Genomic DNA, 26085 nt, shown 5'->3' with positions numbered 1-26085 from the left:
GTGGCGGCCTCGCTCTTTCTTCTCTCCACCGAGTTTTCAATCTGAAGATGATTTTCAAATGGTCGATGGCGGTCACCGGAAACGTGACAGTTTTTTTTTAACTTGAAACGGAGAAATTGAGCGATTCGCGTTTACATTTATTTTGTTTGGGAGACTTTGGGCAAAGAACGTTTTTCTTTGTCCCCTGATTTTTTCGCAGGACTTCAACTCCGGGGTGTGCAAGGAGAAGGGAGAGCGCGTTACACAGGGGTTACACAGACCGGCTCGGGGCTTCACGGAATAAAGAGGGGGGCAGAGAGAAAGAGAGAGAGGGGGGAGTTACTCGATTAACTTTCCGATGCCCCTGGGAGTGGTCGGCTTCGAGCCAGCTGGAACTCTCCGGCTCTCGCTTACGCACTTGCTTGGGATAGGTTACAAACTTGTGATGGGGAAAGGAGAGGGCGGGGGCCCGGGCGAGGGGCTGCTTCGGAAGGCGAGCGAGCGGTGTATAAAAGGATCGCCGGGATCACGAAGAGCGGCAGAAACCAAGGAGCGTAAAAACCCATCGGCGCTGGGAAAGAGAGAGCAACCATATAAAATCTGTGCACCCGGCTGCAGGAGAATTTAGACAATCCAGAACTGATCCTACTAATTATTTATTTCTAATCCAATCTCCGGGAGAGAAACTGCATTTTGTATTTTTTTTGTCGAATTAGTGCTTTGAAGTCGAAGAAAAGTTTTGCAATAGAAAAGTTTTGAGGCGGCGGCTGCAGAGTTCCTGCTGGGGATTGTGGATCTGTTGAAGATGTTGTGTCTGGTTCTGCTGCCTATCCTGGCGATGTTCAGCCCCGCTCGGGCTGCCGCAACGGCCCCGGAAGAAAACCTCGTCTACCCGCAGCAGTTGAGCGGCGGATCACAGGGAGGTTCCCGAGAAGATGGAGCCACTGAGCTGGGGGAGAAGGTCTCCTACCGGCTTCGGGCTTTCGGACAGGAGTTCACTTTGGAGCTGGCAGCGGACCGGAGCTTCCTGGCGCCCGCTCTCACCCTGCAGAGGCTGGGCAAGGCCGGGCAGAAGGTCGAGGAAGAGAACGGCGACCTGGGTCACTGCTTCTACACCGGCACGGTCAATTCGCTGCCCGACTCCGTGGCAGCCCTCAGCCTCTGTCACGGTCTCCTGGGCGCCTTCGTGGTCTCCGGACACCAGTACCACATCCAGCCCAGTAACCAGAGCACCCTTGGGCGCGCTGGAGCGCACCTGATCCGGAGGACGAGCCTGGGACCTTCTACCGGCTCCAAGTGCGGGGTGAGCTGGCGGCTGCTTGCGATTCTCTGCACCCCCTTGACGGAGGAGAATTCGGCCCATTAGACTCCACGCGGAGCAATTCCGCAGTAGGGATTGCTTCTGCATCCGCAGATGCTGCCCGGCCCGTTTTGTTTTTATTTAGATCTTTTATTTCTCCTTTCCCACCCGTCCACAATTATTTTCCAGATTCCAGTGACAGTCCCCCCCCCACACACACACACACACAGATGTATTATTTCTCTCCCCCCCCAACCCCCCAATTTAAGGGTGACTTGCATCAGCTAATTTCCAGGGACGCCCGGCGTCGGAATCGAACTTGGGACACTGGTGTGCGCGGCAGCTGCTCTCCCGGTTGCGCCACTGTGAGAAATTTAAACCCCCAAATCGCTGCTCTGACGGGAAGACTGTCCTGTACTTAACCCCGGGTGTGCGTGTCAGACTGTAATGGCTTTTATTTGTTGATTGTCCCAGGTCAGCGATCAGAATGCAGCCCAGGGTGGCGGCGAGTCCCAGCGTCCAGCCCCGGAGGAAAACCCCGCCCCGCCCGCGACGGCCGGCAACCGCAGAGCCAAGCGGTTCGTCTCCTCTCCTCGCTACGTGGAGACCTTGCTGGTGGCGGATCAGTCCATGGCGGAGTTTCACGGCGCCGGCCTCAAGCACTACCTCCTGACCCTGATGTCGGTGGCCGCCAAGCTGTACAAGCACCCCAGCATCAAGAACTCCATCAACCTGGTGGTGGTGAAGATCCTGGTTGTCTACGAGAAGGAGAAAGGTCCCGCCGTGACCTCCAACGCCGCCCTGACCCTAAGGACCTTCTGCAGCTGGCAAAGGCAGCATAACGTCGCCAGCGACCGCAACCCCGAGCACTACGACACGGCCATCCTCTTCACCCGAACCGTAAGTCAAATCCCCATCCACAGCAGCCCATCAGTATTCGCGTTCACCCTCGAAGCAGCTTTTAAAGTCGTACCATTTATAATTTTTCCCTCTACCCGAGCCCTTTGGCGACAGAAGCGTTAATTAAGAGCTCATTCTAACCCCCCCCCCACCCCCACCCCCTGCCCGCTGGTTCACTAAACGCCATCTTCGTCTGTTGCCACTGAAGGATCTGTGCGGAGCCAAGACGTGCGATACGCTGGGGATGGCCGACGTGGGGACCATCTGCGACCCCGGCAGAAGCTGCTCCGTGGTCGAAGACGATGGACTCCAAGCTTCGTTCACGGCGGCGCATGAACTGGGTGAGTGCCCCCGCCTCGGGAAGCCCACCCCGCCCCCGACGCGCGTTGCAGGAGCACCGCCCTTAAAATTCCTGATCTGGCCGCATTGGCCACGGATAATCAGATTGGTGTGAAAAATCAGCTTTATTTGTCACGTGAACATTGAAACATACGGTAAAACGCGCAGTCTGCCTCAAATTAGCGACGATTGCGGTGCCAACATAGTATGCCCACAACTTATCCTGTATGTACGTGTGTGAGGAAGGTCACGGGGAGAACGCGCAAACACGGGCGATACTGGAAATCCCGAGCAACACACGCCCACAAAATGCTGCCTGATCTGCTGAGTCCAGCCAGCATCTTGGGAAGGTAGAAACTCCTTTCAGGCAGCCGCGGGAATTGAACCCTGATCTTCCAGCAAGGCGGCTACGCTAGCGTGCCGCCCCAGTTTCTGGCAAACTCTGCGAACTTTTGGTTAAACAAGATAGCTGTAAGATGAGAAGGGGAACGTGTGGAATGGATTTCTCTTAAAAGTGCGGGCTCCTGGAAGGGATGACCCAAGTGGCATTAAGAGGCTCACAGAATTGAACATGAGGATGGGGGGTGGGGGGAATGTAGATTAGCTTGGCACATTGTGGCCTGAAGGGCCTGTTCCTATGCGGTCCTATTCTATTATTTACTCAGAGATGTAGCATGAAACAAGCCCTTACACCAACAAACTGCACAGCTCAGCAACCCACCTATTTAACCCTGGCCTAATCACAGCACAACTTACAATGACCAACTAAGCTACTAACCGGTACATCTTTGGAGTGTAGGAGGAAACCCACGCAGTTGGGGGGGAGCACTCCTTACAGATCGTGAAGGAGTTGAACGCTGGAATCCCACCCACCCCAATGTAAGAGCATTGCACTAACCACCACACTAGTGTGGTGTAATAGTGACAATTCTGGTGAAACTTGTGCCATGGGTGTGTGCAGTACTGAAGGATGTCGGCTGATTACATTTTTCCACTGGTGCCGAGCTCCTCCAGCGTTTTGTGTGTTGCTTTGGATTACCGGCATCTGGGGATTTTCTTGTGTTTAAGGCAGGTGTGTAGGGTACAAGTGGCATCACCTGGCATCTGTCCAAATCTAACATTGAGCACCTCCTCTTGTTTCCCACCATCTAGGACACGTGTTCAACATGCCTCACGATGATGCCCGTCAGTGTCTCCATTCTGTCCAGCTGACAAGTAGCAGTTCCCACATGATGGCATCCACGCTCTCCAACCTGGATCGGAACCAACCCTGGTCTGTCTGCAGTGCTTACATGATCACTTCCTTCCTGGACAATGGGCACGGTAAGAGCTCTTGGCCCGAGGAAAAGTTAGTTTTCCAGGCAGTGAATTTTATTGGCTATGGATATTAGCAAAGTATACATCATCAATTACAGGCATAATCATTAATAAACAGAAGAATAAATTATCCACGGAACCAACTGCAAACAGCAATAAGTCTTCAAACTGCCCAGTTTTTCAATTCTTAATTTCCAATTGTATCAATGCTTTTTTCCTCCTTATGATACTTTATTTCAATTCGTAATTAACTTATCTATTCATTAAGTTGCTCCAGCGTAATTTGCACTTTCTGAAATTAATTTGCATCTTTTAAAAAAAAATTATCCGTAGTCAGCTGATTTTATTTATTTTGAGTGCAGCCTTTAAAATGCACATTTTCCTGCACCCTGTTGCTACCTAGAAGAGTTCCTCTTGCCAAGGATCACATTGGCACTTTATCATTTCCTGTATGAGTCACCTTATGTACAGATACTCCTGCACCGAGCATCGTTTTCTGTACAGACAGTCTCTGTTTATAAGCTAGTTGGTATAGATATATACACACCAAACCGTTGTGTTTTATAGAATTGCCTTTATATTTACTGTGAGGTTTTTGTGCTCTTTTTGCAAATGTTTGTACTCCGCATCGGATCCGGAGTAACAATCACTTTGTTCTCTTTTACGCTGGTAATGAAGAATGACAATAAGCAACCTTGTTGAGCTGGTGTGACCATAAGGTGATGGTTGTCTGTTCTCAGGAGAATGTCTGTTGGACAAGCCCCAGAGGCCCATCCAGCTTCCCCGGGAGATGCCAGGGGCCACCTATGACGCAGACCGCCAGTGCCAGCTGACTTTTGGGGAAGACTCTCGGCTCTGTCCAGACGCCGGCAACACCTGCTCACTGCTCTGGTGTACTGGCATGTCGGGTGAGATGCTCATCTGCCAGACCAAGCACTTCCCCTGGGCTGACGGCACCCGCTGCGGAGAGGGAAAGTGGTGCATCAAGGGGAGATGTGTCAACCAGTCCAGCGTGAAGGATTACAATGTACGTACTTCCCGGCTTTGCTTTCTCCCCGGCTGCGCGCAGATCCTGCTTGTGTTAGTTGTTTAATTGGTGCAAGTTCAGGTTCCCCTCAGGTTATAAATGCCCATTTTGTATATAACAGCCTCGGGCTGTCTTCTGGACCCAGCTCCCCTTAGTCCACAGTTCCTCAGACTTCCAAAGTTAGCTCCGTGCAGTTATCTGCAGAGAGATAGCCAGCCACGTGGAATTGTCGCACAAGAGGCCTGGCTCAGCCAAGGGAAGGAAAAGGCACAACAGATTCCTGGATAGCAAGAACATTCAGGGATAGAAAAGGAACCGGCAGTACTGATCAAAGGTATTGTTCCTGCAGCAGAAGGAGCCACGTGCTTGAGGCTTTAAAAACAAACGTTTGTTTGGTTAAGATCTGTAAGACATAGGCCAGACCACACTTGGAATATTGTGAGCAGTTTTGGGCCCCCTATCTAAGAAAGGATTGCTGGCATTGGAGAGGGTCCAGAGGAGGTTCACGTGGATGATCCCAGGAATGAAGGGGTTAATGTACGAAGAGCTTTTGATGGGCCTGTACTTGCTGGAGTGTAGAAAAATGAGGGTTTGGGGGGGGGGGGGGGGAGGGGAATCTCATTGAGACCTACCGAATATTGAAAGGCCTAGATAGAGTGGAATGTGGACAGGATGTTTCCTGTAGTGGGGAGTCCAGGACCCGAGGGTACAGCCTCAGAACAGAAGGACATCCCTTCAGAACAAAGACCAGGAGGAATCTTTTTTGCCAGAGTGTGTGAATCTGTGGAATTCATTGCCACAGACAGTGCTGGGTATATTTAAAGTGGATGATAGATTTAAAGGAGTTGACAAATTCTTGATTAGTAAAGGTATCAAAGGTTATAGTAGAGATAGGAGAATGAGGCTGAGACAGATAATAAATCAGCCATGATGGAATGGTGGAGCAGATTTGAGGGGCTGAATGGCCTAATTCTGCCCCTATGTCCTATGGCCTTGTGCACACTTGAATGAGTGTTGAGTAGCCAGGCAAAATGACTTATGAGCTGATCTTCAGCTCCAGGGCAACTCCTTCCAGATGGTAAGGCCATAAGATGGAAAAGCAGAATTAGGCCATTTGGCCCATCAAGTCTCCTCCACCATTTCATCACGGCTGATAAGTTTTCCCTCAACCTCAGTCTCCCGCCTTCTCCCTGTATCTTTTCATGCCCTGACTAATCAAGAATCTATCAATCTTTGCCTTAAATATACCCAATGATTGGCCTCCACAGCCGCCAGTGGCAATGAATTCCACAGAGTCACCACTCTCTGGCTAAAGAAGTTCCTCCTCATCTCCATTCTAAAAGGATTCCCCTCTATTTTGAGGTGCTGTCCTCTGGTCTTAGACTCCTTTTTGTTTTTCTCCTTCTCAGTCATGAAGAAGGGTCTCGGCCTGAAAAGTCGACTGATTGTTTATTTCCGTAGATGCTGCCTGACGTGCTGAGTATTTTCTGTGTGTGTGTATTTACCTCTGTTACCAGCTTTGGTCTCATTTGCCTGCTTTACTTGTCTTCACAGACCCCTGTGCACGGCGGCTGGGGAATGTGGGGCACCTGGGGCGAGTGCTCGCGCACGTGTGGCGGCGGAGTGCAGTATTCATTCAGGCAATGCGACAACCCAGTCCCAAGGAACGGCGGGAAGTACTGCGAAGGGAAGAGAGTACAGTACAGGTCCTGCAACACCATGGACTGCCCGTACAAGAACGGTAAGACCCAGGGTGCTGGGAGTGACTTGTCAGCGGAAGTGGTGGATGCGGGTCCAATCTCAACGTTTAGGAGATATTTGGATAAGAATAGGGATGGGAAGGGGATGGAGGGCTTTAGTCTGGGTGCGGGTCGATTGGACTAAGCGGAATAATAGTTCGGCATTTACTAGATAGGCTGAAAGGCTCTATGACCTGCTATAGTGCAGTTAGTCATTCTGCATGTTCCTTCTCCACTGTGCTAACGCTTGGCCTTTGAAACTGTATGCACTTGACCTTGAGCTGACTGGCGTCCTTGACCTTAACCCCGTCTGTTTCTTGTGCAACACAGGCAAAACATTCCGTGAAGAGCAGTGCGAGGCTCACAACGACTTCTCGAAGTCCACCGCCTTTGGGGGATTACCGGCAGTCGAATGGATCCCAAAATACGCCGGGGTGTCTCCGAAGGATCGGTGCAAACTCATTTGTCGGGCAAAGGGCACAGGATACTACTTCGTGCTTCAGCCCAAGGTACGTCTTCCGTCGGAAATCCGCTCCCTTCAGCCGCTTGCTCGACTGGTTTTCTGGGGAGCTGTAGGGTTTCCGTTTACTAAAGGACAGCTGGAACAAATTCTGTCATCTTAATGCACGTCAAGAACTTGTCACTTCTTAAGGGCATCGCAAATGTGAAGGTTGTCCCACCTGTGAAGTTCGTTTTATTTAAATTTGCACGCGAGGCACCTGGGGTGAATGTTCACGCGTGTCTGGCAGCAGAGTGGAGTGTTTATTCAGGCAATGCACCAGCCCTGTCCCAAGGAACGGAGGGAAGTCTGATTACTCTGCCAAAAGTACTATCCCTCATTCCCATTAGTGGTCATGGTCGTACAACAGACCTTCAGCCTCCGCATTTGGCCCGTAGGTCATTGTGTAGGCAGAAGTGATTAGTTGCGTTAAGCATTTAACTATCAGCTAGCTTGGCAGCTTGATTTCGGGCCAAAGTGACTACTGCTGTACTGTTCCAATACACTGAAACGATCTTGTGAGTAATTCCCTTGCACAGGTCGTTTCAGGTACTTTATCCAGCTTTGTAAAGAAGTGTTCTGCTTCCTCGGCAGGTTGCTGACGGCACTCCGTGTAGTCCGGACTCCACCTCCGTCTGTGTCCAAGGGCAGTGTGTCAAGGCTGGCTGTGACCGAGTCATCGGCTCCAACAAGAAGTTTGATAAGTGTGGCGTGTGCAAAGGCAAAGGTTTAACCTGCAAGAAGATCACCGGTTCTCTCGAACGTTCAAAGTAAGAGCTCCCTTTTTACCTTTTTTTAATTTCCTTTATATGCAATCTTGCTACGAGCGCTAGTTTTCATTTATATCTTGGAAGGGAATATCAGAATTATCGCTGACGTGTCTTAAAAATTTTAAAAGATTATCTTTATTTGTCACGCGAATGTGGAAACACACCGTGAAATGCATTGTCTGTGTCAAATCAAATCAGCAAGGAACATGCTGGGCAGCCTACAAGTACCACCTGCTTCTGCCACCAACGTAGTATGCCCACACGTTACTAACCCCAACCTGTGCATCCTTGGCACGTGAGAGGAAACTCACATAGTCATGGGGAGAATGAACGGACAGCGACAGGAATGGAAACCCAGTCTTACAGCTGGTACTGTAATAACATTACACTGACCACTAGTTTAATTAATTAATTGCCTGTAACACCGCCAGTCCTTCTTCCTAGTCTTGTCTTTGACCTCATGGAAGGAATTTTCATTGCTGTTTACGTAACTTTTTTTTGACCAGTCAGGCCCTGATCCCGGTGGACCGCTGTTAGTCTGGTCTGTACCCTTTGACCTGTTTGGCATGGGTGCCCCTACCATGAGCCAAGCATAAAGCTCTGACTCCAGCCAAGATAGCCCTCTGGGTCATCGAGGCACGCAAGCCTCCAAAAGCAACATCAAGGTTGTGTTCTGCGGTTTACAGCATTTGCCACTTCTGCTGGCAACTCATGCCACACTCACACCATACTCTGAGTGAAGTAGTACCTCCTAAGGTTCCCCCTTAAAGTACTGTCTTGGGCACATGTATATAGCTAGGATGGCTGAGACATTGGAACTGTACTGTATTTATCAACATGGAGTGGAGAACGAGTTTATAAACCTGGTAGGAGCAAATGATGTTGGGAATGGTGTGGGTGGAGTGCAGTGGGAGGGGTGTGGGACAGGTGGCAGAGAAGGAGTGCCAAGAGTTGGCACACACACCCAGCCGTGAGACAGCAGGCAAGGTCATTTGATTCCAAACAATTGGTTTATTGATCGTTACAGAATGTCTCTGGTGCTTCCCGCTCCCTCCCCTTCTCCTTTCCCCTTTTTCCCCAGCCATGATTCCCCTCTCCTTGCCCCCTTCCCACACTGTCCACAATAGACACATATCAGAATCAGGTTTATCATCAATCTCATGTCATGAAATTTGTGGGGGGGGGGGTTGTAACAGTAGTGTAATGGAATACCTAAATTACTGCAGTACTGTGCAAAAGTCTTGGGCACCCTAGCTGTATAAATAAATGGCCTAATTCTGCTCCTGCGTCTTGCAATGTTGCATGTATAATCACATCCATCAAATTCCTGGTTTGCAAAAGTGAAGGTTGAAATAAACCAGACATTGATTTTGGACAGGGAGAGTTGAGAAAGTGGTTTTAATGACTTTGAAAAGGAAAGGCATTGGATTAAGTTGACCCTGTTTTTTCTTCTCTTTTGACAGACCCGGCTACCAAGAAGTTGTCACCATCCCTGCTGGAGCGACTAACATTGACATTAAGCAACGTAGTGTTCGAGGTACAAGGCACGATGGGAGCTATCTGGCACTGAAGAAACTTGACGGCACCTACCTCCTGAATGGAGAATACACGTTGTCCACTCTGGAGCAGGACATCTCGTACCACGGCACAAACCTGAGGTACACTGGTTCCTCAGTCTCACTGGAGAGGATTCGCAGCTTTGGTGCTCTCAAAGAGCCCCTCGTGGTCGAGGTGCTCTCAGTGGGGGACTCAACGCGCCCGCGGATCAAATTCACTTTCTTTGTGAAGAAAGACTTGCTGCAGCACCCGGCGAAGTCCAGCCCCAAGAAGCTGTCTTTCAACGCCATCAGAGAGACGGTGACCTCGGAGTGGGTGATCGGAGAGTGGGGAGAATGTTCCAAGACCTGCGGGCTGGGTCTGCAGCGCCGGTCGGTGCAGTGCCTGGGTAACTACGGGCTGCCGGCCAGCGACTGCAGGAGGGAACTGAAGCCGGATGACCTGCGGCTGTGCGCGGACGTGCCCTGCCCGAGGTGGCTGCTTGGCGAGTGGTCGGCCTGCTCCAAGACTTGTGGGAAGGGCTTTAGGAAGAGGTCTCTGAAATGTGTCACACGCGATGGTCAGGTGCTTCCGCTGGAAAGCTGCAACACTTCAAAGAAGCCAAAGCACTTGATTGGCCTTTGCACTGTGCAGGCTTGTAACTAAGGAATCAACTTCAGTAGAAAGACAATTCAGATGAGCAGCGCGCACACAAAAAGCTGGAAGGGCTCACCATGTCACGCAGTGTCTATGGAGGGATGTGAGCAGTTGACATTTTATCAGGAGTTCACTCTGCCAATTTGCAACAGGCATGAGGAGGAATTTCTTTAACCAGAGGGTGTGGAGGCCAGGTCATTGGGTATATTTAAAGTGGAGGTTGATGGGTTCTTGATTAGTCAGGGTGCCAAAGGGGCTATGGGGAGAAGGCAGGAGAATGGGATTGAGAGGGGTAATAAGTCGACCATGACCAGGCTGGATGGGCCAAATGGCCTAAATCTATGTCTTGTGGTCTAAAATGTCAATTGTTCATTCCACTCCATAGATGCAGCCTGACTTGCTGAGATCCTCCAGCTTTGTGTGTGTGTGTTGCTCGACATTTTCCAACATCTGCAGAACCTTGGGTGTCGCCAATTCAGATAAGATTTATGTTCAACCTAAATGCACTGAAAGGCTGTCCGAATCCATTGTCATGTGGCATGACATGATGGTCGTCCCACCCATATTTCCCTTTGACAATGAATGTTTGAGTTAGTCATAACAGATTGGTAGATAGTGGAGGGGGGGGGGGCAGGAGAGATGAGAAGCTCAATGCTTGCATTGTTTCTCTCTCACAACAAGTAGTCTTGTTAATATTCAGATATATTTCACTGTTGACAGTGAAATCAGATTTGTATTTGCTCTTAGATAAGTATAGAATTCCTTAGTTAGATAAGTATGGAATTCCTTAGTTCATAAGTATCACCTTTTGTTACAAAATAACCAAGATTGTTTCTTCTAGAATGTTCCTTTCTTTGAGGAAATGACCTTGTGTTTTAGATATATTTCTAAATATTCCTGTTCCCACAGCGTTATTGAGAGTTGAATCTTAATGCCACTGGGTATTGTACTTGATGCTCACTCATGCCCCACAGAGAACAATATCTGATATTACCATTGGTACTAAATAATAATCTGGTATCAAGTAGACCATAAGATATAGGAGCAGAGTTAGGCTCTTAATACATTAACCCTTTCGTTTCCAGAATCATTCTCGAGAACCTCCCTGGGACCCTCCCCAATGTCCTCTAGTCCTAGACTCCCCCGCTATAGGAAGCATCCTCCTACATTCACTCTGTCTAGGCCTGTCAATATTCAGTAGGTTTCAATGAGAGTTCATGGCTCTGCCATCATTGGACAGCTGAAGGGGTTGGTGGTTGGTTTGTTGCCAGTTCCTGGCTTCTTTCCCAGTGTGAAAAGAGTACGGAGTAAGTTTTGGGTTGGAATACTGTAAGATAAATGGGTGGGTACAAAACCTTGGAACTAAAGGAAGGAAAGTTTGATTAGTGTCATTCGCACCTGAATATGAGGGCATTGTTCGGGGCTTTGCCATTGTGTTCTTGTGTTCTAGCCTGGGGTCACAGGAGGCATGAATCGGTCCAAATCCTCACTTCCCACCCTTGTGAGGACAGGAGGCCGTGCACCATCCTGACCTCAACGTTGCCATTGTGGTTGGGTCAAAATCCCAGAATTCCCTCCCTTAGCAGTGTCGGTGGCCTGCAGTGGGTCAAAAAGGAAGCTCACCAACACCTTCCCAAGGGTAGATAGGAATGGACAGTTGAAAGGTTGGCAAGCTTGAAGAGAACAGAGAGCTTGAAAGCAAGACACAAATTCCAACCTTGCATAGATCAGTGTCCTCATGAAAGGGTGAAGTTGGACTTGAAGTGGGGTTGGAGGGGGGGGGGGGAAATATTCTCTTTTTCAACAACCTTATCACAAGGTATTGCCCAACAACATCCTACCCTCCTGGCACATAGTCTGGTACCGATCATTCCCTTGGCTTGTGACCAAGTCAGTTCCCACCTACCTCAGAAATGAAGGGTGAGATTTATGAAAAGAGAACAACTTAAACTATGCTATTCACAGGCTGCTATTAATACAACGCTACAAATCTGAAATCCACAGAGTTACATGAAGAATGTACATATTAAAACTAGCACCAAGACCAGCAAGGGGTACTTTATAAGTAAAAGTATTTAAACTCCTTCTGTGAAGGATTTACCATTTTGTACAGATTTCAAAAACTTATTTATTTTTTTAAAGCTTTGTATAATATAATCTTTAAGTTATCGCTTTTTTAAAAAAAGAAACAAAGGACATTTAACAAGAATAGACTATTTATACAGTATAATTTGTCACTAGGAGGTAATAAAAGTGATTGACATAATTTTTGTGTCTTGTTTTTACTGTGTGGTGAAATCTGGATTCTACACATTATTAGATTAAAGACTCAGTTATGTTATTTGAAAAAGGGATATTTCTCACTTATAATTTTAAGATGATTGGGGGATGTCAAAGGTAGGTGATTTTTTTACACAGTGTAGAGGGTGTGTTTGAACGCCCTGCCAAGAGGATATCGTGAGTCCCGTGAGCTGTAGAGCTCTGGGCTTCCAGGTTTCGTGAGCACCTGTATTTACTAATTGGCATCTTAACAAAACTTGTTAAGCCCTTCTGCTTTCTGTTTAATCTTATCAAGTAAGTTGTGACTGGCACGGGTTTTCCACTTTCAGTGATCATTTAATGGGGACTCTCATTTAGTGCTCATCACGGAGTCCTTGTGTGGGAAAATAATTCGTCTTGTGGTGTCACTCAGTTGTGCTATTGATGCTTTGTTAGTATTCCTACATGGAATATATGGGAATGTGCCTTTCCATGATTACCAACACTCCCTGTGACAGAGACAGATACATTATAGAGATGTTTAAGAACCTCATAGATGGGCACATGGATGACCGAAAAATGGAGGGGGAAGGAGGATTATCTTAAAGTAGTTTAAAAGGTCAGCACAGTATCATGGGCTGAAGGGTCTGTATTGTGTTGTAATGCTCCATTGACTAGAAAATTCCATAACACCATTAGACGTCGGAACGGAATTAGGCCATTCGTCCACTGAGTCTGCTCAGTCATTCTATTGTAGCTGCTTATTATCCCTCTCAATGCCACTCTCCTGCCTTCTCACTGTAACCTTTCACCTTCTTGCAAATAAAGTCCGTAAGACAGCGAGTCTGCTCTGCCAGTCCATCATGGCTGATTTATTATCCCTCTCAACCACATTCTCCCCATAACTTCTGACTCCCTTACTAATCAAGAACCATTAACCTCTGCTTTAAATATACCCAAGGACTGGATCTCCACTGTCGTCAGTGGCAATGAGTTCCACAGATTCTCCACACTCTGGCTAACAACATTCTAAAGGGTTATCCTTTTATTCTGAGGCTGTGCCCATTGGTCCTAGACTCACCCACTCTAAGAACTATCCTCTCCATATCCAGTCTCCCTAGGCCTTTCAATATTCAATGGGTTCTAATGAGAATTTCTTCCCCCCCCCCCCCCACTACCATTCTTCTGAACACCAGTGTGTACAGGGCCAGAGTCATCAAGTGCTCCTCATAAATCTTTCCAGAATCATCCTCATGAACCTCCTCTGGACCCACTCCAATGCCCCACATCTTTTCTCAGACCCAGTGTGGTCTGACCAATGCCTTATAAAGCCTCAGCATTACATGCTAACCTTTACATTCTGGTCCTCTTGAGTTGAATGCTAACATTGTATTCTCCTTCCTCAGCACAGACCAACTTGCAAGTTAACCTTTAGGGATTCCTATAGAAGGACTGCCAACTCACTTTGCACCTCTGATTTCTGAAAATAGTCTGCACCTTTATTCCTTACGCCAAAGTGCCTGACCCTCCACTATGTTCTATCTGCCCGTTCTTTACCCATTCTCCAAATCTAAGTCCTTCTGCAGTCTCACTATTTCTTCAACATTACCTGCCCTTCCACCTATCTTCATATCATCCGCAAGCTTGGCCGCAATGCCATCAGTTCTGTCATCCAAATCATTGACATTTAACATGAAAAGAAGCTGCCCCAACACAGACTCCTGTTATACACCACCAGCCAAACAGAAAAGGTCCCTTTTATTCCCACTCTTTGCCTCCTGCCAGTCAGCCAATCTTTTATCCATGCTAGCATCTTTCCTATAATACCACGGGCTCTCATCTTGCTTAACAGCCTCATCTGTAGCACTTCCCATAGGCCTTCTGAAAAACTATCCTGCCTGTTATTTCCTCAAAGAATTCCTGCAGATCTGTCAGGCAGGATTTCCCCTTAAGGAAACCATGCTGACCTTGCTCTGTTTTATCATGTGCTTCTAAGTACCCCAAAACCTTGTCCTTAATGATGGACTCCCAACGTCTTCCCAACCACTGAAGTCAGGCTAGCTGGCCTTTAATTTCCTTTCCCTTGCCTCTCTCTCTCTTCTTAAAGAGTGGAGTGACATTTGCAATTTTCCAATTCTCTGGAACCATTCCAGAATCTAGTGATTCTTGAAATATCATTACTAATGCCTTCAGAATCTCTTCAGCTACCGCTTTCAGAACCCTGGTATATAGCCCATCTGGTTCAGGGGAGTTATCCACATTCAGAACATTCAGATTCTAAGCACTTTCTAGTAATGGGAACTTCACACACTTCGGCCCCCTTATACTCTCAAACTTCTGGCACACTGCTAGTGTCTTCTGCAGAGAATACTAATGAAAATTATTAAATTTGGCATTTTTTTGTCCCCCAATACTTCCTTTCCAGTGTCATTTTCCAGGAGTCCAATATTCACTCTCGGCTCTCTTTTACTCTTTCTATTTCTGAAAAATCTTATGGTTTCCTCTTTTATATCATTCACTAGCTTATGTTCATATTTCATTTTTCTCTCCTTATCGCTTTTTAGTTGCCTTCTGTTGGTTTTTAAAAGCTTCCCAATCCTCTAACTTCCCACTAATTTTTGCTCTATTAAATGCACTCTCTTTTGTTTCTATGCTGTCTTTAACTTATCTTGTCACCCACAGTTGCCTCATCCTCCCTTTAGAATACTAATTCTTTGGGATGTATCTATCCTATGCCTTCCAAATTTCTCCCTGAAACTCCAGCCATTGCTGCTCTGCTGTCACCCCTGCTTGTGTCCCTTCCCAATCAATTTTGTCCAGATCTTTTCCAATGCCTCAGTAATTCCCTTTACTCCTCTGTGACACTGATACATCTGATTTATCTTTTTTTTATCTTTAATCCTGTGTTCTCAATTTCTATGCTCCCTTTGTGCTGGGGGAAAAGATTCTGATCATCTCTCCTGTCATTCGTTCATTAATGTGTCATGTTATATGTACCACCTGCTCCCATGGTTCGCGTGAGCCGATTGTGGTCTAAGCAGGTGCTAACACTTCTCTGAGGTTGACTTGCAGGTTAGCAGAGGGAAGGAGCACCTTACACCTCCTTTGGTAGAGACGTATCTCTACCCCTTGATCTTGACTATGCCCCTTGTAATTTTGTAAATCTCCATAAGGTCACCCCTCTGTCTCCAACATTCTAGTAATAAAAAAACTATAGTACAGTAACACACCAAGATAATTACAACCCACAATCCAAACACAGAATTTTGCCAGCTAGAACAATAAGACCATAAGATATTGGAGCTGAATTAGCCCATCTAGCCCATCGAGTCTGTTCCACCATTCAATCATGGCTGATCCTTTTTTTCTATCTCCTCCTCAACCTGAATTACCGGCCTTTTCCCTGTAACCTTTGATGCCATGTCCAGTGAAGAAACTATTAATCTCTGCCTTAAATATGCTCAACAATCTGGCCTCCACTGCTGTATGTTGCAACAAATTCCACAAATTCACCGCCCTTTGGCTAAAGAAATTTCTCCACATATCTGTTTTCAAAAGGTGCCCCTCTATCCTGAGGCTGTGCCCTCTTATCCTTGACTCTCCCATATGGGAAACATCCTTTCCACATCTACTCTGTCTAGGTCTTTCAACATTTGAAAGGTTTCAATGAGATCCCACCCCCCATCCTTCTGAATTCCAGCGAGTACAGACCCAGAGCCCTCAAATGTTCCTGAATGATAAGACTTGCATTCCTGGAATCATCCTTGTGAACCTCCTCTGAACCCTCTCCAATGCCAGCACATCTTTTCTAAGATAAGGGGCCCAAACTTCTTCACAATACTCAAGGTGAGGCATCACCAGTGCCTTATAAAATCTTAGCATCACATCCCATTCCTGCTCTTATGTTCTAGACCTCTTGAAATGAATTCTAACATGGTATTTGCCTTCCTCACCACCGACTCAACCTGCAAGTTAACCTTCAGGGTGTTCTACACAAGAACTTCCAAAGTCCCTCTGCATCTCAGATTCCTGTATTTTCTGCCCACTTAGAAAATAATCCCCACATTTATTTCTACTTCCAAAGTGCATGACTGTGCATTTTCCAACATTATATTTCATTTGCCACTTTCTTGCTCATTCTCCTAATCTGTCCAAGTCCTTCTGCATCCTTCCTGTTTCCTCAACACTACCTGCCCCTCCACCAATCTTCGTATCATCTGCAAACTCGGCAACAAAGCCATCGATTCCATCATCTAAATCATTGATATACAGCGAAAAAGAAGTGGTCCCAATACCGACCCCTGCCGAACACAACTTGTCACTGGCAGCCAACCAGAGAAGGTCCTTTTATTCCCACTCACTGCCTCCTACCAATAAGTCAATGTTCTAACCATGTCAGTAAATTTCCTGTAATACCATGGGCTCTTAACTTGGTGAGCAGCCTCATGTATGGCACATCATCAAAGGCCTTCTGAAAGTCCAACATCAAATACATCCTCTTTATCTATCTTATTTGTAATCTCCTCAAAGGATTCCAATGGGTTTGTCAGGCAGGATTTTCCCTGAAGGAAACCATGCTCACTTGGTACTATCTTGTCTTGTGTCACCAAGTAAACCACAACCTCATCCTTAACAATTGACTCCAACATCTTTCCAACCACTGGGGTCAGGGTAACTGGTCTATAATTTCCTTTCTGCTGCCTTCCTCCTTAAAGAGTGCAGTAACATTTGCAATTTTCCAGTCTTCTGGCACCATGCAGGGTCCAATGATTTTTGAAATATCATTTCAAATGCCGCCACAATATCTAACGCTACCTCTTTCAGAACCCTAGGGTGCAGTTCCCCTGATCCAGGTGACTTATGTACCTTTAGGTCTTTCAGCTTTTTGAGCACTTTCTCTCATGTAACAGTAACTGCACCCACTTCTCTTCCTTCACACACTACAATATCAGGCACACTGCTAGTGTCTTCCACACTCCAGACTGACGCAAAATACTCATTTGCTTCATCTGCCATCTCCTTGTCCCCCTGATTATTTCTCTGGCCTCATTTTCTAGCAGTCCTATATCCACTCTCATTTCTCTTTTATTTTTGACAGACTTGAAAAAACTTTTACTATCCATTTTGATATCGTTTGCTTGCTTGTTTTCATATTTCATCTTTCCCCTCCTAATGATTTTTTTTTAGTTGCTCTCTGTAGGTTTTTAAAACCTCTATCTTCCTAATAATTTTTGCTTTGTTGTGTGCCCTTTCTTTTGCTTTTACAATAGCTTTGGCTTCCCTTGTCAGCCATAGTTGTACTATTTTATCATTCATTTTTGGAATACACATGTCCTGCGCCTTCCTCAATTTTCCCGGAAACACACACCATTTCTGCTCTGCTGACATCCCTGCCAGCAGCTCCTTCCAATTTACTTTGGCCAATTCCTCTCTCATACCACTGTAATTTCCCTTACTCTACTGAAATGCTGCTACGTCAGACTTTACTTTCTCCCTATTAAATTTCAAGTTGAATACTATCATATTATGATCACTGGTTCCTTAGGGGGTTTTTTTTATCTCAAGCTCCTTAATCACCTCTAGTTCATTACATAACACCCAATCCAGTATAGCTGATCCCCTATTAGGCTCAACGACAAACTGCTCTAAAAAGTCATCTCTTAGGCATTCAACATGCTCACTCTCCTGAGATCCATTACCAACCTGATATTCCCAATCGACCTGCAAATTAAAATCTCCTATGGCTACCATAGTATTGCCCTTTTGACCCGCCTTTTCTATTTCCTGTTGTAACCTGTGGTCCACCTCCCAGCCACTGCTGGGAGGCCTGTATATAACTGCCATCACTGTCCTTTTACCGTTGCAGTTTCTTAACTAAGCCCACAAGGATTCAAAATCTTCCGATCCTATGTCATATCTTTCTACTGATTTGATGCTATTCTTTACCAGTAAAGCCACACCACCCCCTCTGCCTACCTTTCTGTCCCTCCAATATAACGTGTAACCTTGGACATTCAGTTCCCAACTATAACCATCCTTCAGCCGCGATTCAGTGATGGCCACAACATCATATCTGGCAATCTGTAATATTGTAACAAGATCACCCACCTTATTCCTTATACTACTTGCATTTAGGTCTTGAGTTTGAATTACTACTTGCATCTTGAGTACTGTATTTGCCGTCCTTTCTGACTCTGCGTCCCTAATAATTTGATACTCAGCCTGTTGGCTGCAACTAAGTCCCATCACCTGCCTGTCCTTCCTGACAGTCTGACTGCACGCTATCTTTACTTGTTTACCATCTGTCCTTTCCCGAATCCTTTCACTCCGGTTCCCACCCCCCTGCCATGTTAGTTTAAACCCTCCCCAACAGCTCTAACAAACCTGCCCACGAGAATATTGGTCCCCCTCGAGTTCAGGTACAACCAGTCACTTTTGAACAGGTTATATCTCCCCCAGAAGAGATCCCAATGATCCAAGAACCTGAAGCCCTTCCCCCTGAACCAGCTTCTCAGCCTCGCATTTATCTGCCAGATCATCCTGTTTCTACCCTCACTGGTATATGGCACCAGCAGCAATCCACAAATAACTACCCAGAAGGTCCTGCTTCTCAGCTTTCTACCTGGCTCTCTAAATTCTCTTTTCAGGACCTCATTGCTTTACCTTCCTATGTCATTGGTACCAATATGTACCAAGACATCTGGCTGCTCCCTTTCCCTCTCCAAAATGTTGTGGACATGATCTGAGACATCTCTGAGCCTGACACCTGAGAGGCAACATACCATCCGGGTGTCCTGTTCATGTCCATAGAATCTCTTGTGTGAACCCCTCCTCTCTCACTACCGCCCCCTTCTTCTCTCTCTTCCCCTTCTGCGCCACGGACCCATGCTCAGTGCCAGTAACCCGGTCGCCAAAACCACGTGAACACCACATCCTGGAAGCTGCCCTCCATCCTTAGAAATGCATTCAGTGGCCTCATATTAGGTACACCTGTACCCCTGCTCATTAATATGAATATCTAATCAGACAATCATCTGGCAGCAACTCAATGCAGAAAAGCATGCAGACATGGTCAGAAGGTTCAGTTGTTGTTCAGACCAAACATCAGAATGGGGAAGAAATGTGATCTAAGTGACTTTGACTGTGGAATGATTGTTGGTGCCAGATGGGGTGGTTTGAGTATCCCAGAAACTGCTGATCTCCTGGGATTTTCACACACGACAGTCTCAGTTTACAGAAAACGGTGTGAAAAACAAAAAAGAAACATTCAGTGAGCAGCAGTTCTGTGGGCAAAAATGTTTTCTTAATGAGGAATTTCAGAAGAGAATGTCCAGACTAGTTCAAGCTGACAGTAACTGAAATAACCACACATTACTACAGTGGTGTACAGAAGAGCATCTCTGAACACACAACAGATCAAAACTTGAAGGGCCAGTTTCAGAGCTGTAGTGCTCTTTGAGCCTAAAAGAAATTAAATCCACGTGTTTTCATCCCTGCGAGCACTTCTTGCTTGTTCGTTTTCTTCTTCCCTTTCTCCTATGATCCACTTTCCTCTCCTTTCCAGCCCTTTACATTTCCCACCCTCCTGGCTTCACCCATTAACTTCCAGCTAGCCCCTCCATCCCCTCATCCTCCTTTTTCCCTAGCATCTTCCTCCTTCCTTTCCACTCCTGAAGAAGGGTCTTGGCCCAAATGTTGACTGTTTATTCATTTCCATAGATGCTGCCTGACCTTCTGAGTTCCTCCAGCATTTTGTGTCAGTTGTTTTCATCCCTGAATTCTTCTCCATTAAGAATGGACATCACCACAGCTGAATTAGCACACCTGGTTGTATGTTTACCATAAGACCATCGGACACAGGAGCATAACTAGGCCATTCAGTCCATCATCTATTCTATCATTCTACCATTCTATCATAACTGATTTATTTTACCTCTCAACCTCTCTTCACCTCATAATCTTTGACACTCTCATTAATCAAGAACCTATCAATCTCCGCTTTAAATATACCCAATGACTTAGCCTCCACAACTGTCTGTGGCATGAATTCTGTAGATTCATCACCCTCTGGCTAAAGAAATTCCGCCTCATCTCTGTTCTAAAGGGTGACCTTGTATTCTGAGGCTTTGCCTGTTGGTCCTGATTTTCCCCACTACAGAAAACATCCTCTCTATGTCCACTCAATCTAGACTTCTCAATATTTGAAATGTTTCAATGAGATCCCCTTTCCCCATTCTTTTAAATTTCTGTGAGTACTGGCCCAGAGCCATTAAATGATTCTCATACATTAATCCTTACATTCCCAGAATCAGTCATGTATACTTCCTCTGGATCTTCTCCAAAGTTAGCACCTTCTAATCTTAAACCCACTGAATTAAATTTTAAGTTCCCAGTTACATCCATCATAGAGATTGTAAAGTAATTGGATCATCTTCGGTGAATGTTGGGGTCAATACTGAAGATCGAAGACCGTAGGTCAATCAGAGGGTCAAGGTCCAATGGGCAAATCCTTGAATCTACGAGTCAACTGGGGAAGTCGAAGGCCAATGTCTGCAAATCTGCAAGTACCTTGGAGGCATGTGTGGGTGGGTGGAAAGGGGCTTGATTTGCTGGTGCTTTTTTGCTGCTTATTATGTTTTGTGTTGTTCTGCTGAGCATGGTGAGCATGCTATGTTGGCACCAGAATGTGTAGTAACACTTGCAGGCTGTCCCCAGCACATACTTAGGCCGTGTTGGTTGCTAACGCAAATGACGCATTTCACTAGCACAGGAAATTCTGCAGATACTGGAAATTCAATGCATTGCACACAAAATGCTGGAGGAACTCAGCAGGTCAGGCAGCATCTGTGGAAAAGAGTACAGTCGATGTTTCAGGCTGAGACCCTGTTGAAGGGTATCAGCCCAAAGTGTCAACTGTTTACTCTTTTCCGTAGGTGTCAATGTCTAGTCTCGTCAATGATCATGAGACAAATTCATTTAGACTGGCAATAAATAAAATGAGACAAAGATGTTCTGTTTCTTACAGAGGTCAGAGGGACCTTAAATAACTTCTTGCAAATGTCCATGTTCTGATCGCAGAATCAATGCAGATGCTCCCTCTCCTGGACATTTCAATGATTGCAAGATTTGCAGGATATTAAGTGATTTGCCTTGAAAAACGGGAGAAGACTAAGAGTGAGAACTGGAAAAGTCTAGTTAAGACAATTATTCAAAAGCCTAATCTGCCCAATTTCTTATGGCCTTATGGCTTAATCTGTACATTGTTGTCTATTTAATTTATCAGTAATATTGTAAATATATTATTTAATTAAGCATTCTTTGTTGTTTAAATTAATTCAATATCAATATATGTATGAAGTATGTGAATAGGATATGTCGTCACACCATTGTGTCATGGATGCTCACCTTACTTAAAGTAAAAAAGAAACTAAGGCATTATTCCCAGCTTGGTGTTCATTAGATTTATGTTTTGGAGTTACAAAATGTAGCAGTGACGATGAGGAAGCTTTAAAACGAACCCAAGGCGACTACCTTCCTGTTGAAGGACAGCAAAACATTTGAGTTTAAAAAAGCACAGCGAGAAACAATGAGTAAAAACAGACAGCAGAGCGAGTATTCTTTGAAAGGGGCAGACATGGTCGACTTTATAAAAAGACTGAAAATGGGCAAACTGGCAGTGAGTACCTGGTTTTAATCATCATAAAAAGAAGAGTGGAGATGGCTGGCTATATTGAATACTGAACAAATTGAGCAATATCTTAAAGTAAATGGAATAGCTGATGAGAAATGAGTGCCAATTTTGCCATGTGCATTGGATTGAAAGGCAGACAATTAGCTTAGATATTGAACTACTGCAATCAATTCAGCAAAATGAGCTTTGCTGATTTTATGAAAGTAATGCAGGAACACTTAGAGTCAAACCCAATGTTGATTGCAGCATGTTTTAGGTTTCATCAGCAGAATCAAAAGGAAGGGAAGTCCATTTCAGAGTATCTGGCTGAATTGAAGAAGTTGTCTGAGCATTGTCAGTTCAGTGATGGGCTTAATGATGCACTAGAAGGTTGTTTAGTTTGTGGAATCATACAAGAAAGCATTCAAAAATAGTTCCTAACTGAAGCACAACTTACATTTAAAAGTGCAGTTAAAATAGCTGTATCAATGGAAACAGCAGGCAGAGACACAATAGAGTTGCAGTTAGGAATGAAAGTAAATGTGAACAAAATTGCAACATCTAAACAGACTCTGGCCAGGCAAAATAAATTGTGATACCATTGTGAGTGGGGCTCACATACAGCAAACCAATGCAAGTTTAAATGGGAAATTTGCAGAAAATGCAATAAAGTAGGGCACATACAAAAAAAAACTTGTCAGGCAAACAAACATAAGTGGACTGCACAAGGAAGAGAAAAAAATAAAAATGTCAGGTTGTAGTTTCAAAAAGAGAACTGGTCTGCATGCTGTTGATGAAAACCCTGATCATGATGAGAGTGACACAGGACTGAGTGGCCTTATGATTTACAACAAGAAAACTAACAATAGATAATTAATATGGCTTACACCAGCATTGAATGGCAAATTAATTGAAGTGGAATTGGGCACTGGTTCAGATGTTTCAGTCATTCCACAAAATGACATTGAACAGATTTTCAAAGATACTAAACGGAAGCCTGCAGTTATATCCAACTAAGAACTTAAAATGGATAAAAGATAACTCCTGTGGGAATAACATTCGTATCCGTGAAATGCAACAACCAACAAGCCACATTGGGCTTGTAGGTGGTAAAAACAGGAGGGTCAACATTGTGGGGACATGAGTGGCTGGGAAAACTACAATTTGATTGGTGATCCATCCTCAATTTGCATGCCACATACCCCACAAAAAAAGTCAACTGAAAGCAAATTAAGAAATGTACTGGATGATATCAAACTGTCTCCATGCTGTACACCAAGAACTGTTGTCCAGCAGAGGGCAAACAGGCACTGGTGCCAAACTCTGTGCCTCTGGCTGGAAAGCATATTGGACCAAGGAAGGATCAGGCTGCTCAGTGGAATTGTGAAAGTGACGAAAGCAGTGGTTGACTACAGCAGTTTTAGTAACTGTAATGTGCCGTAAGGTTTCACTGCTAATGTAATGGTTCCTCAGTAGCAGCAATTTTTGGGTTATAACTAGAGATAACGGGGCTTTGGAATGTGAGTCTATCCGATGAGTGGGATGTTGTTCTTTCTTATGTGTCTGGGAGAAGGTATGTCGTTGGTCTTTTGCCAGGAAGAGATGAGGAGAGGAGACGCAAATGGAGAGAACTGGTAGACCGCCGGACGGAATGGACTTGGAGCAAGGGTCAGAAGGTCAACAATGCTCGGAGGAGGTCAATGGTGGACGAACGGCCTTATCAGTGAGCTCCAGCATTGCACATTAGACTGTTTCATGAGAATAGGCCCTTTTCTTTTTTTGTTTCTTTACTAACCATATTGTCAAATTAAGAATTAAAAAGCTCAATCGTTTAATTGCATATTGTGTACTGTTTGTTATTTCGTGGTACTGATTTGTAACAGTGGGCACTTTGCACAGCATCCACCCAAACAAAATTTCTTAAGTTTGGCGAGGCCAAGGACTGTCTTCCCCTAGATTAAGCCGCTAGCTGAACCAAGAGTTACACAAGCTCCTGATATATTAATCAGGCAATTACTTGTGAAGTGTGGCATGGTTTTAAGTTGGAACAGAATTTAAGGACCTTCAAGAAAGTTGGAAGCATTTGGCTTTTGAATCATCATACTTCACATTCATTAAGGTTATTGCATGAACTTCAAGTGGGAGACAAAAAGCTGCTTGAAATAGTAGATGCAAAGACTAAAACCCAGCTGGATGAACGGAAGGCTAAGAGGAAAGGAGTCAATGGAGATTGTTACAAACACGCAGGATTCATTTACTGTGGACTGTCGCTTTAAGTGCCCAAGGCGGGGCTTTCATGTCAGTCACAGGCTGTCATGGTCTGTGCAGATTAAAATACAGTGACACAGTGAGAGAGAGAGAGAGAGAGAGAGAGAGAGAGAGAGAGAGAGAGAGAGAGAGAGAGAGAGAGAGAGAAACAGAGAGAGAGAGACTGGGGAAACTGGTATCTTCAGCTTGTCACAGCTAAGGCTTGGAACTCTCCTGTGCCCATAAGGGTGGGTTGATTATCATGTGCACAATGAATATGGGACTGTCACTCCATATAATCCATAGGAATGGAATTTGGGATATCTTGTGGGGGACCACTTGTGTAGCCCTTGCCTGGTATGTTGTGTGGTAACCACTGGAAGATGAAATTCCTGTGACAGGTCACTTTCAGTGATAATTCATATGTGGACTTGGAACATCACGATGGACAAGATCTATGGTGGCTGTTATCTCGTTTTACCAGCGTGGAACCTGTGGAATACTTTGTACTTACCCTCTCTCTCCAGTACAACATGGATTTCAAATATCTCTTTCCCATCATTTATTACGTGGATGACTGAATTTTCTGACTTTACCATCTCAAGACTCTAAGCCTTGTTCCCCAAAGCTCAATATATTTTGGGAGCTATACTTACACACAGATATACACATAACACTGCTAACTTTAGTTTATCTTGGTTGAGTTGCTATATTATAAGTAGATACTAATGAAGACAGTGATTTGAACATCAAAACCAGGTTCCATGTGTAATCTATTGCTGCAGGTTCGTTTCTAAAACGTTACAGTTCATAACAAAATTGGGGGCTCATCTGGGATCCACAGAAGTGTAGTAGAATCCAGTGGACCTACAGCAGGATATACACCCAATTCAGCAATTTCACATGGAAGCACAGTTATGGAATACAAGTGGGCAAATTTAGTAGTAGGTGCAGGGTCAGTCAAATCATCAGCTGGTACATAGATAACCTGCACTGATGTAATTGATCCTTTCTTTGTGCTAGTGATTTACTCTTGCATGGTACTCATGTCAGTGGCCAGAGTTGACTGATAACCTACTGTAGAAGGAATATGGCCAAGCAGAGCAGATACCTCTAAACCTGCCTGAGTGAGCCTAAAAATGTTGTCAATGAGCAGCAACACATCTTGACATTCCTGATCATGGAAGTATTCAGCAACAGTCAATCCAGTCAGCGCCACTCTAGCACGGGCACCAGGTGCTACCTTGACCATATACAAGTGCTACCTTGGATGTTGTGTCTTTCAGATTGATGACACCAGACACAATCATTTCATGGTATAAATCATTCACCAACTCCAGCAAACATGGAGTAACCACCATGGGCTTTAGCAATATTGTTAATAAGTTCCATGATCGGTAACGTCAAGATGTGTTGCTGTTCATTGACAACAATTTTAGGTTCACTCAGGCAGGTTCAGGGGTATACCATATATCAAGTATCAATTTATCATCCAAGTGCATATATGTCCCCGTATACAACCCTGAGATTCATTTTCTTGCAGGAATACTCAGTAAATCCATTAAGCATAATAGAATCAATAAAAGATCACACCCAGCAAGATGGACAGACAACCAGTGTGCAAATAACAACAAACTGCAATTACAAAATAAATAAATAAATACATACATACAGACATACATACATACATACATACATAATTATTAAGAGATTATATATCAAGAACATAAGTTGAAGAGTCCTTGAAAGTGAGCCCATAGGTTATGGGAACAGTTCAGTGATGGGTAAGTGTAGCTGGGTGAAGTTATCCCCTTTGGTTCAACAGTCTGAAGGTTGAGGGGTAATA

The 26085-nt window shown here is 45.2% G+C and overlaps 1 protein-coding gene and 1 pseudogene across 1 annotated transcript; one reads left to right on the top strand and one right to left on the bottom strand.

Annotated features, from left to right (window-relative positions):
- The first annotated feature begins 477 nt into the window (after positions 1–477).
- Positions 478–12329, top strand: adamts1 (ADAM metallopeptidase with thrombospondin type 1 motif, 1). Its single transcript, XM_059968937.1, has 9 exons — positions 478–1282; positions 1754–2179; positions 2388–2520; positions 3671–3841; positions 4576–4862; positions 6417–6603; positions 6932–7110; positions 7695–7870; positions 9334–12329. The coding sequence occupies exons 1-9, from the start codon at positions 785–787 to the stop codon at positions 10070–10072; spliced, it is 2796 nt and encodes a 931-aa protein (XP_059824920.1). The 5' UTR covers positions 478–784; the 3' UTR covers positions 10073–12329.
- Positions 12330–21829: 9500 nt separating this feature from the next.
- LOC132392192 (ATP synthase subunit beta, mitochondrial-like) lies at positions 21830–25637 on the bottom strand (annotated as a pseudogene).
- Between the last annotated feature and the right edge of the window lie 448 nt (positions 25638–26085).

This window comes from Hypanus sabinus, chromosome 4, assembly GCF_030144855.1.
Source record: "Hypanus sabinus isolate sHypSab1 chromosome 4, sHypSab1.hap1, whole genome shotgun sequence".
In the NCBI taxonomy this organism is placed as follows: Eukaryota; Metazoa; Chordata; class Chondrichthyes; order Myliobatiformes; family Dasyatidae; genus Hypanus; species Hypanus sabinus.
This window is presented reverse-complemented; position numbering and strand designations above follow the sequence as displayed.

Bases quoted from the DNA above. Each gene is read 5' to 3' on its own strand.
- adamts1 (XM_059968937.1), top strand. From the start codon at position 785: ATGTTGTGTCTGGTTCTGCTGCCTATCCTGGCGATGTTCAGCCCCGCT. The intron at 2,521-3,670 runs GTGAGTGCCCCC...CCCACCATCTAG, and splicing joins CACGGCGGCGCATGAACTGG to GACACGTGTTCAACATGCCT. The intron at 3,842-4,575 runs GTAAGAGCTCTT...GTCTGTTCTCAG, and splicing joins CTTCCTGGACAATGGGCACG to GAGAATGTCTGTTGGACAAG.